Source organism: Vombatus ursinus, unplaced genomic scaffold (assembly GCF_900497805.2).
Source record: "Vombatus ursinus unplaced genomic scaffold, bare-nosed wombat genome assembly UNPS02014802.1, whole genome shotgun sequence".
NCBI classification, from domain to species: domain Eukaryota; kingdom Metazoa; phylum Chordata; class Mammalia; order Diprotodontia; family Vombatidae; genus Vombatus; species Vombatus ursinus.
The window spans coordinates 31038942-31056145 of NW_020954580.1; the positions used below are offsets into that span (position 1 = coordinate 31038942).

Genomic DNA, 17204 nt, shown 5'->3' on the forward strand with positions numbered 1-17204 from the left:
TTTTGGTCACATTAGCCAATATGATAGGTGTGAGTATTGTCGAACATTTTCAAAGGGCAGGAGTTGTTCGGGAAAAAATTTTAAGTTTTGAGATTTTAGAAACCTGCACCTGTAATTTAAACTGTGTATGGGGAACTTGCATGATGGAGAACAGTGGTGTCAGTCTATATGGCTGCATATTGACTTAGAAAACCACAAAGTAATTATTTTGTTAAATAATGCCCAATTGCATGTATTCTGCATCTGACTACACTGGGGTGGTCTTAAAGTTTGCTGCCTCTGATGTCAGTTCATCTGTGATTAATAATACAACTCTCAGAGTTTTCCAGGTCTAGGGCACTGAAATGCGAAGTGACTAGCCCATAGCTAGAAAGTATCAGTGACCAGGGCTTCTTAACTCCAGGGCTGCCATTTCTTTTCCACTCCTTTAGGCTTCCTCTTGAGTTTGAAGATAATAAACATAAACAGTATTTCAGTGCTGTTTGAAATTTGTCTGTTGCAAAATTTTAATCCTGGGCTTTGCTTTTTCTGCAGGCACGCTTTGTAGACTATTTCCTCCTACTTTTACCTGGTATATGTTTCAGGAATGCTAGTCGTAATAATAGACTAAGCCAAATATAATGGATAACTCTGCCATTGTTGCAAACAAAACAAAAAAAAAACCGAACCTAACTCCCCTCCCCCCCAAAAAACCTCTCCTCCCCCAAAAACCCCTCCTCCTCACTCCATTGTATTGCAAAGAAACTGGCATTATCTGTTGTTTGTCTGTATCAGGATTTAAAGTCGTAGGATTTAAAGCTGGAAAAGGGACCTTACAGTTTCCATTTAATTCCAACCTCATTTCATGGATGAGGAAAATTAAGTCCAGAGAGAACACAGATAATCATAGGATTACAGTTATTCCTTCCACATCATAACTTTCCCCATCATGGCTATCGCTTGTTGGCGTAATAAATTAAATGGGAATTTTTGGGGAGTTTTGCAGAAGTCGAAGGTAACACAGAGCCTTTGACCAAATACTTAACCCAAATTTTATGTAAGGTAAATACCCTGTGAAAGAAAAGGAAAAAAAGAAAAAAAATTCAGACTTCTTCTATGGTATAAAGGTAGGGCCAAAAATTTTTACTTTGATTTTCCATATTCCAGCACCCCTAACTTCGGAGATGTAGAAGGGATGAATGTTTAGATTTACACCTAGCAGAAATTTTAGAAGCTTTTACTGTGTGTCAGCCCTGTGGGAAGTGAAAGTAAAAAAAGAATCAATCAGTAAACATTTAGTGTCTACTATGTACTAGGTATTATGCTAAGTACTGGGGACACAAAAAGAGGCAGAAAACTGTCCTTGCTTTCAAGGAGCTCACAATCTAATGGAGGAGACAACATGCAAACACATATTTCAAAGCAAAGATAGATGGGAAATAACAGAGGGAAGGTACTGGAATTAAGAAGGGTTAGGGAAGGCTTCTTGTAGAAAGTGGGATTTTAGTTGAGACTTAAAGGAAGCCAGGGAGATCAGTAGTCAGAGCAGAGGAGGGGAGAAAGTTGCAAAAATGCCCATAGCCAGGAGATGGAGGGTCTTGGTGGAACAGCCACAAGGCCAGTGTCACTGGATTGAAGAGTATGTGTTCAGTAGTAAGGTGTAAGAAGCCTGGAAAGGTGGGAGACTAGGTTGTGGAGGGCTTTGAATGCCAAGAGGGCATTTGTATTATATTTGTATATTTGTTTGGAGGCAGTAGGGAGCCAGTAGAGTTTACTGAGTAGGGGGTGACATGATCAGACTTGTACTTTAAGAAAATCACTTTTGTAGCTAAATGGAGGGTGACCTGAGGCAGGCAGACCCACTAGCAGGCAACTGCAGTAGTCTAGGCTTGAGCTTATACTAGAGTATAGAGGCAGGGTCAGAGGAGAGAAGGGAGTTATTTGAGAGGTGGTAAAAAAGGTGAAATTGACAGGCTCCGGCTACAACTTGGATGTGGGAGATGAGAGATAATGAGAATTTGAGGATGACTCCTATGTTGCTAGCCTGAGGAACTGAGAGCATTGTTGTCCTCTATGGTGAGTAATAGGGAAGATAGGGGAGGAGGGTTTGGGGGTGGAAGAAAATGAGTTCAGTTTCAGACATACTAAGTTTAAGATGTCTACTGAACACGTAGTTCGAGATGTCTGAAAGACAGTTGGAGATATAATATTGGAGGTATGCAGAGAGTTGGAGGCAGGAAAGGTAGATTTGAGAATCATTGGCATAGAGATGGTGATTAAATCCTTGGGAGCTGATGAGATCACACAGTGAAATTCTATGGAGGAAGTAGAGAACACAAGATAGGACTCTGAGGAAACCTCTGGTTAGAAGGCATGATCTAGATGAGGATCCTACAAAAGAGATCCTGAGAAAAGAATGGGCGGATAGATCGAAGGTAAACCAGGAGAGAAGAGAGTTAAGGAAGAAAGGGTGAAAAACAGTGTCAGAAGCTACAGCGAAGTCAAGGAGAATGAGGAATATTTGCTTCACTCAAGAAAGCAGTTTTGAATCAGGTGAGGAAATTATCTTATGGTTGGTGGAAAAAAAAATTTTTTTAAGTTATGAGCCATGTTTTATTTATACTAACTCACTCTGTGAGTAGCAAATAACGTACCAGCCTGCATTGGTAGAGGGAACTTCCTATACCAATGAAATCACAGGTCTTGACCTTGTCCTTATGTGGAAAACAGTTCCTTTGATGTGTCAACCAAGAAGATCCACTATCTTCAGGCTTCTTACTTGTCCTGAGCTGAGGGAACAGATAGGGCCATTAGCTATCAATGGGACAGCTATTTTCTTGACAGTAAGCAAAAGCAGAAGTGATGAGGATCAGGAAAACCGGTGATAGAACATTTAAGTTGTTACTTAAAGGAAAAAAGAGCTTGTCCATGTCTTTGTTGTTCTAGGCCTAAGAAAGCATTTGCATGGAGCTATTTAACTTTCAAAAAACATTTTTTAATAGGCTTTACAATAAATTCTGCAAGTCAGTCAGCAAACATTAAGTGCCTATCATGTGTCAGGTACACTGCTAAGCAATGGGATACAAAAGGGAGAAAAAGATAGTCCCTGCCCTCAAGGAGTTCACAATCTAAAATTCAGTCCAGGGTTATTTTTACCATTTTCGGGTATTTTATAGTGAGAGAACTCTACAAGAAAATTTTCCACGCTCAAATTTATAAAATAAGATAGTAATATTTGAAGAGACTGCATGGTGTGATGAGCATAGGGCAGGCCTTGGAACCAGGAAGACCTGGGTTCAAGTCCTTACCATAAGACCATGGGCAAATCACTTAATCTCTTAGTGCCCCAGGAAATCTCCAGTGAGGGGGACTGACTTTCCATGCTCTGATAAGTCACACAAGTGGCCTGCCTTCCATGCCTCAAAAAAATCACATTGATATTGCACCGTGTGACTTACAAAGCATTTTTATTTTGATAGCCCTGTGATAGGTAAGGCAAATATTATTATCATTCCCATTTTGTAGATGAGGAAGTTGAAACTGGTATGGGGTTGAGCCAGATTTTGAACTCGGGTGTCCCACTCTAAGCCTAGTTTTCTTTGCTTATATGATGTGGTGTGTGATACTTTAAAAATTCTTTTTAGTTATGAGATTTACAGGTTTCTTTCTGTTTCTGGTCATTTCAGGTACAGGCATGTTTGAATTTAAAATGGCCTCCAGAGCAGTAGTAGTTAGAGTGTTTATCTTTCCACATATTTGTTAAAATATACTAAATTCTAGTTTTGGGATCTTGTTACATGAAAGTGGCCTTCTTTCTAGTTTATTGTGTATGCACACATTTGGGAATTATCTGAATTTAGGCAAGAGTCATCACCTCTGTGTCTGTAGGTTCTGGTATTGGATAGTTGCCGGCAGTCCTGGTTCACGGTCGCTGGACAAATACTGAAATACTTATCTTTACTTCCCTGAAATCTCAGAAGGGGAAGCACAAGCAGAAAAAGGAAAGGAATGAGTGACTCAAATGAGGGCAGTTTTAGTTGTCCTGTCCCTAGATGGACCTGTATTACAATACTTGTAATATAGCCAGGACAAAAACTGATGATAGAATCCTCAAAGAGAAGGAGCCCTGGGAAAGATGGGATAGAAAGAGGAGACTCATTTATTCTTTTCTCTCTTCCACCTAGGCCAGAAAAGATGAGATAGCAAGACAGCTTCTTCATAAATATTCTTAGATTATAATGATAGCTCACCTCAAACCTAAGTGCAAAATCTGGTCTTGTCAGTACTATGTATGCTAATTTAAAGAACCTAAATTTTGTTGAATTGTAAATAATGATGAAGAGGGTATGATGAGCTATCTCGCATCTTAACCGCTTTTCTGACAAGGAGAATGAATAATTGAATGCATGCTATAAGGTTAAAAAGCATTTCTATTTTCTTATTTTTAAAGAAGAAAATTACCTTTTTGCCAGGGTGACACTATAATAGAGTGTAAAGAGCCTTGGACTCAGATAATTTCTAGGTTTGAGTTGTGGATCTGAATTCTCTTCTGTGCAGTAAAAGAAGTTAATTAATGCCATAGAGTAGGACTCGGCCTCTCTAGTTTTTCTTCCTTGCTACTTGTTAATGACAGCCAAATATAAACTTCACTCAAACTTAACTTTTAACTCAGTAGAATTCACAGGACTGCACAATCTCAGAGCTGGAAGGGACTTCGGAGGCTTTTGCATCAACCCTGAATAAGAATTTCTTTTTATGATATACCTAACAATTCTAGCTAACTTAATTTTGCCTACCTATCCAGCCTTTGCTTCAAGACTTCTGCCATCTCCAGAGGCAGGGTATTTGATTTTTTCATAGTGCATTTAAGAAATTTTTCTTTGGCCAAGTCAAAACTCAGACTGTATCATCCAGCTGTTGTTCCCTCTTGGGCCAAGCAGGCCAAGTTGAATCCTCCACATGAAAAGCCTTAAAGTTTTGAAGACAGCTAATAAATCCCAACTCATCTTAAATGGATAATCCCCTTTCTGATGTGCCATGATCTCAAGGCTCTTTACCATCTTGAGTGTCCTCCATTTCAGCAATGTCTTTCCTCAGAGCAGAACACAGTATTTCAAATGTGATCTGATTAGGCCTGGGTACTCTCCAATAATACTAGTAACTGGACTGTCATTTCTTTTGTCCTGGAAGCTCGTGCCTATCTTAATTTGACCTGAGATTGCATTAGCCTTTTAAGTGACTTACTCAGGGTCACACAGCTAGTAAATATCTGAGGCTGGATTTGAACTCAGGAAGAAGAGTTTTCCTGACTCCAGCCTCTCTATCCACTATGCCACCTAGCTGCCCTTGCCTCTGATGTTACAGAACTGTAACATTTTTTGTTTGTTCTTGTTTTTTGCAGTTTATAGTTTCAGATGGTTTCCTGGGGCATTAATGTCAGAGATAAGACTTAAATCCAGGAATTGCCTCCTGAGGTTTAAGGCTTGAAGTTTAATGTGAATGTAGTTTTACATCATGTTTCAGCCCAATGTTCTAACCCATCAAGATCTTTTGTTGTGGCTATCATTTATTATGTTAGGTAATTTTTTTTCTTTCTTTTTTTTTTTTTCCTCTTTTTTCCCCAGTGAAGCAGTTGGGGTTAAGTGACTTGCCCAGGGTCACACAGCTAGTAAGTGATAAGTGTCTGGTCTAAGGCTGGATTTGAACTCAGGTCCTCCTGACTTCAGGGCTGGTGCTCTTTATAGCATTGTGTCATTGCCATATTTAGTAACAAGTTCATCATTGCCTTTACCCAAGTCATGGTTAAAAAAGTACTGAACAGCAAAATTCCAGGGATAGATTCCTTGGGATATTTTACATGACCATTCAATTCAGTGAGCCATTAATATTATTATCTGTTCTCTGTCCCTTCAGTTAGGTCCCAATTTACCTAATTGTACTATCATTTAGCCCAAATCTTTTATTCTTGTCTGAAAGAATAGCATGAAATTAGTAAGAAACTTTCTAGGACACATCTGAGGTCAAATGTATTGCTAAAACTCAGGTAAATTATAGCATTCTCCTGTTTTACTAGACTAGCAATTGTATAAAAAATGAAATGAGGTTAAATTTCTCATTGTTTTTGAAGTCATACTGGCTCTTTGTTTCTTTGACTATATGTCATAACATTTCTTTCTAGGAATTGGTCATGTTCACCGGCCTTTTTTAAGGCTTCTTTCTTCTCATTTAGAAAACAAAAACCAAAAAACCCAGAGATACTTGTTTATTATCTAACCTTGTGATAGCTACCTCTTTTATTCTTCACCGTCTTTAAAGATCACTGATGGTACTTCAGCAATTCCACCTTGTAATTCTTTTAGTATCTTGGGATATTCTTCAGAGTTTGGTGATTTAAACTTTCCAAAGTACTCTTATCTTCCTACTTATCTTGAGTTTCACTGCCAAAGGGGGCATTTGCTTGGTCTACTCTGAAAAAGAATTATTCTTCTCCACCAAAAAAACAAACAAACAAACAATAAAAGCAAAAAAGATTTGGGTAGTTTTGCATTCTCTCCTAGATCTATTATCATCCCATCTACCTCCAATTTAAGGCCTTATCTATTTTTCCAATCCAATCTTTACCATCTTGAGTGTCCTCCATTTTAACAATGTCTTTCCTCAGATGTGGCATCCAGAGCAGAACACAGTATTTCAAATGTGATCTGATTAGGTACCTTGATAGATGTGGATTGTTAGCACTAGCTTTGTGACCTTGGACAAATCACTTAACTCCTCAGTGCCCCAGGCATCTTCACCAGGTTATATATGAGTTGTTGATTTGCATCAGTGGAAGGAGTTTCCACACTGGGAGTTCCCTAGACTACTTCAGTAACAAGTCTGGAGGAACGCCCCTTCCCTGTGGTTATCTTTATCATGACTTTCCACCCTCAACTTATTCTTAATTTTAGCTCTCCACACTATGCCATACCTTTGTAATCTTTCTGCATTGCCTGTCCTTGACTCCTTTTACATGTATCTTTTAAAAAAATCTAAATTGGCCAGTCAATAGCTTATGTATTCATATAGGTCTCTTGACCTTCAAGCTTCCTCTTGGAGTATTTTTTTGAACTGTTTCTTTGTGTCTTCAGAGTTTCTTTACTGAGCTCTTCTGTCCCTTCTGTATTCATGTCTTCTGAAGCCTTTGGAATCTCTTCTCCCAATGTCTAGGATACACCTAACTTAGCATTCCTGCTTATCTCCTCTTCCTCCCAAGGTTCCTATTGTTTCCAGTTCATCTGTATTGGTGAGGATCAATTCTAGAATATAACTTCCCTTCTGTGCTTCCTTTATTTTTTGAAGGATGAAAATTTAATTAAGGCAAGCCAAGATATTACCAGCTGCTCGCCTTTTGTTAGATAAGAAGAGAACTCCAGAAGGTGTCTGGATAATTGATGCCCTCTATCATTGCTTCTCCTATTGTGGTTAACAGTAAGATCTACTTCTCAGGGTTGTTGTGAGGATCAAGTGGGATATTACATGCTTTGCAAACATTTAAGGGCTCCATAAATATTAGTAGTTTTTATTATTACTGTCATTTTTATATCCCACTATATCATGACCCTGTGTCAGGCTTGTGACATGTTTCCTAAACTCATCTATTTCCTCATTCTTTTCAGATGCTCTTGTAGTATCCTTTGATGACAACATAGTTTATATTTCTACCTCAGTTAATCTTTACCCAGAAGCTATCCATCACCCTTGCCACCTTCCCAGCTCTTACCCAGATGTCCTTTTCTTGCCAATATACCCCTCCTTCCCTTTTCCATTTTCCAAGAGAAAGCCAATCTCCCATACCCATATCTGCTGGAAGGAGCCCAGAGTGTCAGCTCTATTCCAACCCTCAGGTCCGCGACCTCTGCCCTCACTTGGATGGGGCAGATATGGCTGCTCACATCGTTTCAATGAACAGGGAATTAACCAACTAAATCCTTCAGGCATTGTGGAGGACTACCAGGCTACCATTGCTCTTTAAGGACCACCAGGCATTACCATCTTTCTGGTCCTTTCCACACTCCTGAGAATTACCTATCTGCTCTCCTGTTGTGTCCTCCAAACAGTTTCCTCCAGATTACTGGTTCTTTACCCTGCCACTAAATGCTAAGGACCATGGGTCTTGCTATTTGCTCTGGGTCTGAACCCTATTGAACCTTCCTGTGGATCTGTAGATAAACCTTCCTATATTGTGCTGTTACTCTAAATAGATTGTGAACTTCTTGAAAGAGCAGGGATTATCTCAGTTTTCTGTTTACATCCCCAGATCTTAAGTGCCGTGCTTGGTGCATGCTTGACACATTTTGACTGTTTAATACATGCTTTTTCACTCACTCATTCTTCTCTTTTCTCCCCCCCCCCCTTATCTTCCTCTGTGCCTGTTCCTAGAATTCCTTACTTGAATGAAAGTAGATTAAAATTGCTTTAAAATGTACAGTGCTGGGGCACCTAGGGGGCGCAGTGAATAGAGCTCTGACCTTGGGAGTCGGGAGGACCTGAGTTCAAATCCAGCCTCAGAGACTTAACACTTACTAGGTATGTGACCCTGGGCAAGTCACTTAACCCTGATCGTCACATTAAAAAAAAAATATATATATATACAGTGCTATTCTCCCTCACCCCACCTTTATGTATTTTACTACTTTTAAATAAGGTATATCCTTCTGGAGCCATATTCAAGTAATGATCCCATTCCATGAAGTCTCAGTGATACCTGGAAGGTCAAATTTGCTTCCTTGCATTAGTATTTCTAATTCATCCATCGTATTTTTACAAACATGCAAGATGATGAGCTTCGTTTCTGACTTCTTTCTTGAATGTTGAATCTTTTGAATTTCTAGCATACTTTCTATTTTCTTCTTTCTATTATTTCATGTGGTATCTACCTTGATAGATACATGTGAACAGTCTTCTCCCTTTCTGTTTGACAAAACTTTAGGTGAATACATTTTCATAGAATCATAGATTTAGAACTGGAAGGTGCTGGTTCTCTCATTGCTCACTCCTGAACCTTCTTGAGCACCTTTCCTTCCCTGGTTGCACTTTGATTCATTCTCCCTGATTCATTGTTTGGGGTGAGGGAGTTGAAATAATTTTGCTCCTCATAGCCACTTCCAAGGTCATCACTACCACCATTCCTCAGTAATCTTTCCTCCTTTGAGGTTCACTAAATCTGTATCTACTGTTCAATCAAGATTTCTGGCAGTTATTGTTTGCCCTCCTCCAGGACATTCCCCTTCCTTCCTTCAGTGAGTCCCGTACTGGGCTCAGTCATTTTCTTCTTCTTCATACCTGCTGTTATACTAAGGGACTTAAAATATGCATATTGATATTATCTCAAACACCCTTATTTCTTCTTTTTATTCTTTTTTCTTTTTTCTTTTTTCGCTTTTTGGTGAGGCAGTCAGGGTTAAGTGTCTTGCCCAGGGTCACACAGCTAGTAAGTGTCAAGTGTCTGAGGCCAGATTTGAACTCCTCCTGACTCCAAGGCTGGAGCTCCACTGTGCCACCTAGCTGCTCCAGGCGCTGTGCCACCTAGCTGCCCTGATAAATGTTCCTCACCTTACTCATTTCACATGACCCTACCCTTCTACTCCACCTCAGCCATACGCAGACAGTCTTGCCCTTCATCTTGCCATCACCCACAAATGCAACACTTCCATGTTCACATTAACTCTGGAATTCTATTATCTTATCACAGTCTATTGTTTGACCTCCATATTGGGCCCTCTTCTCTTCTCATTAGCTGTCATCAGTTATCATCCCTATGTGGATGATTCAAAGATCTATTTGTCCAGCCTTAACTTCTCTCCTGATGTCTTCAAATGCCTGTTGGATGTCTCAAACTAGATCATTTGCAGACATCTTGCGCTTAACCTATCCAAAATGGAATTCATTATCTTTTTCCTCAAACCTTCTTCTCCTCTAAACTTCCCTGTTACTGGCCAAGGGTACTGCCATTCTCCCAATCACCTGGGCTCACAACCTAACTGCCATATGTGGCTCCTTACCTTCTCTCACCCCCTGTATCTGGTTTGTGGTCAAGTCTTGTTGATTTTACCTTTCAAACATTTTTCACATAAGCTTCCTTCTCGCCTCTTGATACTCTCATCCCCCTGATATAGGCCCTCACTACCTCATGCCTGGACTGTTATACTAGCCTGCTCTTGGTCTCCCAGACATAAGCCTTTCCCTATCGTAGCTTCTCTGTTCAGCTGCCAAACTGATCTTCCTAAAGCTTGGGTCTGATACCCCCTCCCTTCAATAAATTCCATTGGTTCCCTATCACCTCCAGAATCAAATACAAAATCCTCTGTTTCAAACCCCTTCATAGTCTGACCTTTCCCTCTTCCAGTCTTCTTCTACTTTACATTCCTCCCTACTCTTTCCCTTTCCACCCCCAACACTTACTCTTAGATCCAGTGATTCCTGCCTCCTTTTTGTTCCTCAAACAAGACATTCCATATCTCAATCTAGGGGCATTTTCCCTGCCTGTCCCCATGCCTGGAATACTCTTCACCCGCCTGGAATGTTCTCCCTCCTTATTTCTACCTCCTGACTTCCTTAAAGTCTCAGCTTCATCTCACCTTCTATAGGAAACCTTTTCTGATCTCCCTTAATTCTAGTGCCTTCCCTTTGTCGATTATTTCCATTTTATCTTGTGTGTAGTGTGTCTGGAGTTGTTTGGATGTTGACTCTCCTATTAGATTAGGTGAGCTCTTTGGGAGCAGGGACCGTCTTGCTTTTCTTTGTAAGCCCCATCCCCGATGCTTAGCACAGTGCTGCCTGGCACACAGTAGGCACTCAGTAAAAGCTTATTGACTGATTTACTAGAAGGGAGTGTTGTTAGAAAAGTTAGAATAGTGTGTAGGCTGATAACATCAGCACTAAATTGATCTTTGCTTTTAAAGTGTTCTTTCAATTTTTATCCAGTAAAATTAGAATTAATCATTGTTAATTCTTCTTTTCTAAAAGGATTATTCTTTTCTGTTTTAGCTTGGTGATCCTGCTATTTTCCCAGCTGTTATTGTGGAACATGTTCCTGGTGCAGATATCCTCAATGGGTATGCTGGTCTAGCCTGTGTGGATGAGCATAGTGATATGATTACTGAGAGTTCATTGGATGTCGCTGAGGAAGAAATTATTGATGATGATGATATCACTCTTACAGGTGAGTGACCATAATGTCTGTGACCTTGTGGTTTTGGAAGGGTGGGTTCCATGATTGTGATTTGTGATCCAAAAAGCTTGGAGACCACTGGGGTAGATGTATAATTCCAACGTGAAGCTTACGTTAAACAAGAGTAAAATATATTCTTTTATGGAAAAAAGAAATATAAGAAATAAGCATCTTTTAAATTTTATAAGGTAAGAATGATCTCAAGCCAGTTTCACCTAACTTATCTGTCTTGTAGTTGAAGCTTCCTGCCATAATGGAGATGAAACTATTGAAACGATTGAAGCTGCTGAGGCTCTCCTCAATATGGACTCCCCAGGCCCAATGCTGGATGAAAAAAGAATGTGTAAGTTTTTAGAATAACTCGTATAATACGAGTTTATGGGTATCCTTAGTAAAAAGTATTTGTCTCTAGCAGAATTTGAAGTTACTTGAGTGCGTTAGCTGTATCCGTCTCATCTAGCATGATGTCTTCCCTACACATATCATGTGCTTGATAAATATCTGTTGTATTTCTAAATAAAGGCAGAAATATTCACTTTTTTTTGGTTAATTGCTTATCTCTGCTTCCCTTCCTTCTCTAAATATCCTGTCTTTGGTGACACTTTCTAGAACAACACAGTGTTAATTGTGGTACCCCTCTTAACATACATTAAATTTATCTAGGACAGTGTTTTGCGTGTATGGTGTTGGTTTTTTGTTCAGAAAGGTGTATCATAATTTTTGAAATGAAGTCTTCAATATAAAAATGATGGAGGTTTCTTAGCTGAATTTTTTTAAAATACAGATTTATATGGACATAATTCTTGGAGGTTTGGTAGTAATTTGTATAAATAGCTAACATTATATAGGTAGTATTCCATATATGAGAATATATCCAAATTCTGCTTATAACATTCTGTTTTCACTTTAGTGCATCATTTTTTGCCATGCTTTATTATGTACTTCAGGCATTCCTCCAAGAATGTTAGTGAAGCTTGGAAAGTTAAGTTGGTAATTACAGTTTTTTTTTCACCCTAGTTAGTTTTTCCTATGGAAGTAAAAATTATTGGCCTTTATCTTCACTAGAGGTAATCATAACTTTATTTCCCTTAGCTAATATATTTGCCTCATCTGAGGATGAGATTGTTGTTGCACCCATTACCCATGTCTCTGTCACCTTGGATGGGATTCCTGAAGTGATGGAAGCACATCAAATTCAAGATACCTATGTGGAATCCCCAGAAACTACAATACCAGAACAACCTAAGAGAAAAAAAGGTGAGGTTAAATCATTTTGATATTGTTTTTGTTGTGGCATTATATCCTTCATTACTTAACTTTAAATTCTTCCTTACATTAGCTCAGAAGTCAGATTCCAGAAACTAAAAGAAATGTGAATTTTTTTTATTTTATTCATTAGTCTTGTGCTGGTACAAACATATTAGGGTAACTCAATCCCTATTTGAGTCAGTAATTCAGCAATATCACTTCTTGGCTTTGGAGTCTCCTCTCAGATAGGTTATAGACAGTTAGTCATTGTCTTTGGCTTTCTTTCTTGGAAATGGCCTTATATAACTTTGATTCCAATGATTTTCATTCTTAATTTCGAGCTTTTCTCATTGGAGAACAATTATCAGACTTGATAATGCATTTTCTGCCACTCTAGCTTACTTAAAAATATTTATTTAAAATATATTTTAATATAAAATATTTTTAAGGTTTCTTACACTCTTAAGAGTATCTAATTGTTGAATTGAGCCTTATAATCACATCATTTCAAGCTTTGTGCTGATGGTGCATCGTAATTTTAAAAAGACAAATTATAACAAAATCCTTCTCAATAATTAAAAAAAAATTAGATCAGAGTTTTAATGGAAGAATTATAACTAAGCTGTTGTTTACCATATGGAAAATTAGAGAATTTTTTTCACTCAGTGGACCTGCTTCAGCCCTTGCCTTTTGCTAGTTGAGGCATGCTGTTAAATAAGATTTTGCATGTCAACAGCAGTTTTTTTTTTTTTTTCGAAGCACACCACAGGTTAAAGTCATACCAAGCTACTGAGTAGGCTTTTCCCATAATTTATTAGGTCATACTAAAATCTTATGGAGGTGGAGATGACTACCTTCATTAAAAAAAGTTATTAAAAAAAAATTGTACCCGACCAATTGAATGACAAACAATCAAATCTTTTAAAAGAAAAAGAAAAGTATGTTAGTTTTGGCTGGAATTATGACCAAAAACACAGGAACCATAAGCATACTGGTATAAACATAAGCCTACTTAATGTACATAAAGAGAAACTGAAAGATTGGGTAGAGGTATGGTGCATATTTTTTTTTTAAACATACCTTATAAGAGACATCTCCTTTTTGTAATAAGGCAGCAGACAGGCTTGTTCATTGTTAGCCTTTTCTGTGATAATGCTATCAAGTTTGCCTTTCTTAATGCTAGCAAAGATTATTTTCAAATAGTTCTTGTGGTTTTCGAACTATTCCGTTATTACATTCTCTCCCTTAGATGATGCCTTTTCTTTGATTGGCATCCATGTAAGAGAATCCTAGAGCTTGACCAGTCTTTCATCAAAATATTCCACTCAGATTAGGTCCATTCTGCTGCTTGTCTCTTTTTTCAACTGTGTGGCACACGTACTTCTGAACAAAATGTTTTCTTGCTCAGTAACTCGCTTCCCCACCCCATGGCCCCCCTCAACCCCTACCCCTGTCTTTCTTCTTTATCCCTCTAGTGTTGGCTGTTTTAAAGTCTCCTAGAACTGAAATATAACAGCCAACTTAAAAAAACAAAAAAGCAATGTTTGGAGGGATACCTGCCAAATTCCCTTATATACCTACCCCTCCTCCATGTTTTATAAAAATCAAAGGAAAAATAATATGAGTTTAATAAATGTGAGTTCCCTTCTCCATAAGGGTTGATGATGGTTGAGCTTCAAACACACTGGTAATCTGGGAGATTTTGTACTTTCCTGGGCTCTTGGACTCTGAATTCTGAGCCGTCTTAGGGTCCAAGGGGAAAGTGATTGTAGAGTTGATGGCATTGGTTTGATTCTCTTGGAACATGCAATCCATCTCCCATTGATCATTCAAGATGTTTTTGCTGCTTCAGCTAGGTTGGCTTGTCTGTCACACTTATGGTAATTGGCTTTCAGTTGGTGGTGGTGGGGATCAAGTACCTTTTCTCTACAGTTTACTCCCCCAAATGATGGCTGCAGGGCTGCTATATTGGGAGAACGACTGGTGGTCTGGGGACACTACTCTTCCTGGGCTCTTGGAGTTCTTTCTAGGGGTATCTGCCCATAGGTGATAATTGTTGGTGGAGTAATAGTGTTCCCCTTCTGCATAAGTCTTGACTCCCTGGATGATGGCTGGAAGCAGAGATTGGTGGTGATGATGGGGAAGGTGTGTGGGACTGCATTCCCTGGGATTTTGGGTTCTGGGTCCTGGGATGCTGCCACCAGGATCTGAAGGGAGGTGGAAGTTGAAGTAGTGATGGTGGTATGATCCACTGGGCACACTCTTTTTCCTTTACCTCCCTCTGAAAAAGCCCATAGTGTTGGAGGCAAGAGGTGATCCCAGGTCTTCCTGATTCCAAGCCTAGCACTCAGTCAACTACATCATGCTTACCAGGAAACAAATGTTGGAATTAACTGATTCAAACTATCACAGTGACAGAGGAAATGTTGCCTTCTTTTCCTCATTAATAATTGCTGTTATCTTTAATATTAGCAAATGATTGTCACATCTAATTGATGATCTCTGGAATGATAGAGGCAATGGGGTAGAGTCAAGATGGCAGAATGATAGTCATCATTTTTGCCTAGCTTTCCCAGCACACTTCCTCCATAACAACTTAGAAAACGTGCCAGACTGAATTCTGATTAGGAAAGCCAAGAAAAAGTCAGGTAATCATTTTTTCCTACTCAGGGCAACTTAGGAAGATAGAGAGGTCTGCTGGGCTGGATGTTGGCCAGGAGAGTATGGTATGGTAGCAGCAACCATGGTGACAACAACAGCAAGATAGGAGCAAACTCTGGGATAGAGATCTCAGGGAACCCCTGAACTAGTAAATGGGTATAATCTGCACCCCTCACCTACTTCTGCATCACAGCACAGAGAGGACTGTAGGGCCCTAGCTGAGTACTGAGCACAAAACAAGTTCCAGTAATGTAGCTATGTGGCTTTGAATCCAGGAGCGGATCAGTGACTCAGTTCCAACTTTTGGCCCAGCACTAAGCCTGCACTGGAATAACCAAGGGCAAGAGACCAAAGAAGAGCCAGCAGTTCAGTCACTCTTATCCTGCAGAACCTCCCACCGGGCTTAATAGTGACTGAGTCCAGCAACTTTCTACTGAAACTCAACCATACATAGCCAGCAAATCTAGACCTGGGTCAGGACCTTGTAGAGCTCTCCTGGGAATCATACCACTTTGGAAGGAGCAAAAATCTATAGGCCTTCAGACTGAGTTGTGAAAGTAGCAGAAACTTACATCAGACAACCCTCTTCAACCCCTATCTCTGCCCCCCTCAGAAGTAAACAGAGCCCATCTCAAATATAAAGTTCAAAGTCAAGAAGTGCGCTGGGAGGATGAGCAAACAAACCAAAAAAACCCTGAATATAAAGAGTTACTATGGTGGTAGAGGAAGCTCAAAACACAAACCCAGAAAAAGAGAATGACTCCAGAACATCTGTAAGTAAAGCCTCAAAGAAAAATGCAGATTTAATAAAGTTTATTAAGAATTCTAATTCAAGAGCTAAAACAGGAGATTAAAAAGCGAGCCAAAAAATGATTTTAAAAACAAATAAAAGTGATAAAGGAAAAACATGAAAGAAAAAAAAGACTGGGAAAAAAAGAAAATATTAGAATGATAAAAGTATTAGTCTTTGTACAGTCTTTGAAACTTGAAACAAACACACCCACACCCACACACACACACACACACACACACACACACACATCACATCTAGCTTTTTAAATACCTTCAGGAATATTTAAGCTGTTCTCTTTAAATTATGAGTGTACACAGTGATATGTACCTAATATATCTTTTTTGCTTTGTTAACTTAGTGATGTTTAAATGTTTAAGTTAATCCTTAGTTGCATTGCTGTGAAACTTTGCCCATATTTCTGTCCAATTTACTGTGCAACCACTTCACTGGGGCATCTAAGGAAAAGTGAAGAGATAAGAAGGAACTTCTCAGGTAGAGTCCGGTATATGATTTAGGGAGGAAAGGTGATCTCTGTTCTGTATTTCATACAATTAATTTCCTTCTCTATTCTAGGAAGTGAGCCAGATTCCTCACTAGGCAGGAGGCTTATGCCCCAGAACTAGAGAAGTTGGCTCACAAGATTACCCTAGGTCCCTGGAGCAGCAAAATGAGCTATGGCGTTTTTTTTCCACCTGAGCTCTTGAGGTTCCCTGAAAAAGATTGCTCTGATCTCTGGCAGGATGGGAAGTATTCATATAGAAGTTGGAGAATCCTTTCTCAGGGGTGTTGTAGAAAGAACTCGCCCTTCAGGTAGTGGTTGAGCTAGGTGATTGCTCAGGTCCCTTTCAGTTAGGAATTCTGTGATTTTAGGTAAAATTGTGAAGTGGGTAAGGTATATCTTTGACTCTGACTTAACGATGTATATTCAAGGAATATCCTCTAAAGGCTAATTAATGCCCCTTGAGTGCTGTCTGGAATTCGGGTAGCTGACATGATGTGGACATTTAGATTTTTCCTCAGGAGTGGCTAGTTGAGACTTAATATTTATTTAGTCTATAGTTCAATTTCTACTTTCTTATTAAAATACTTTATTAAAATAAATCTAAATATTTAATTTGTTCCTTATAATTACAATATAGTGCCCAAGAGAAAATGAATAGCAAGATTTAAAGAAATAAAATATCCAAAGAGTATACAGTATGTCTGTCACTAGACCCAGTTGTTAACAATCCGTACTTGTAACCAAATCTTAGCTTTTCTGCCTATTCTTATGAAACTTTTACTTTCTTTCACCTACAGTGCTCTTAGACTTTA

The 17204-nt window shown here is 39.0% G+C and overlaps 1 protein-coding gene across 6 annotated transcripts in view; it reads left to right on the plus strand.

The window, feature by feature from the left end:
* Positions 1-17204, plus strand: part of ELF1 (E74 like ETS transcription factor 1) — a 131598-nt gene that overhangs the window by 99113 nt on the left and 15281 nt on the right. For all 6 annotated transcript variants that reach the window (XM_027873656.1, XM_027873655.1, XM_027873660.1 and 3 more), the window contains 3 exons: positions 11005-11179; positions 11424-11531; positions 12281-12445. In XM_027873656.1, coding sequence (XP_027729457.1) covers positions 11005-11179; positions 11424-11531; positions 12281-12445 — 448 coding nt within the window. The remainder of the gene's footprint in view (positions 1-11004; positions 11180-11423; positions 11532-12280; positions 12446-17204) is intronic.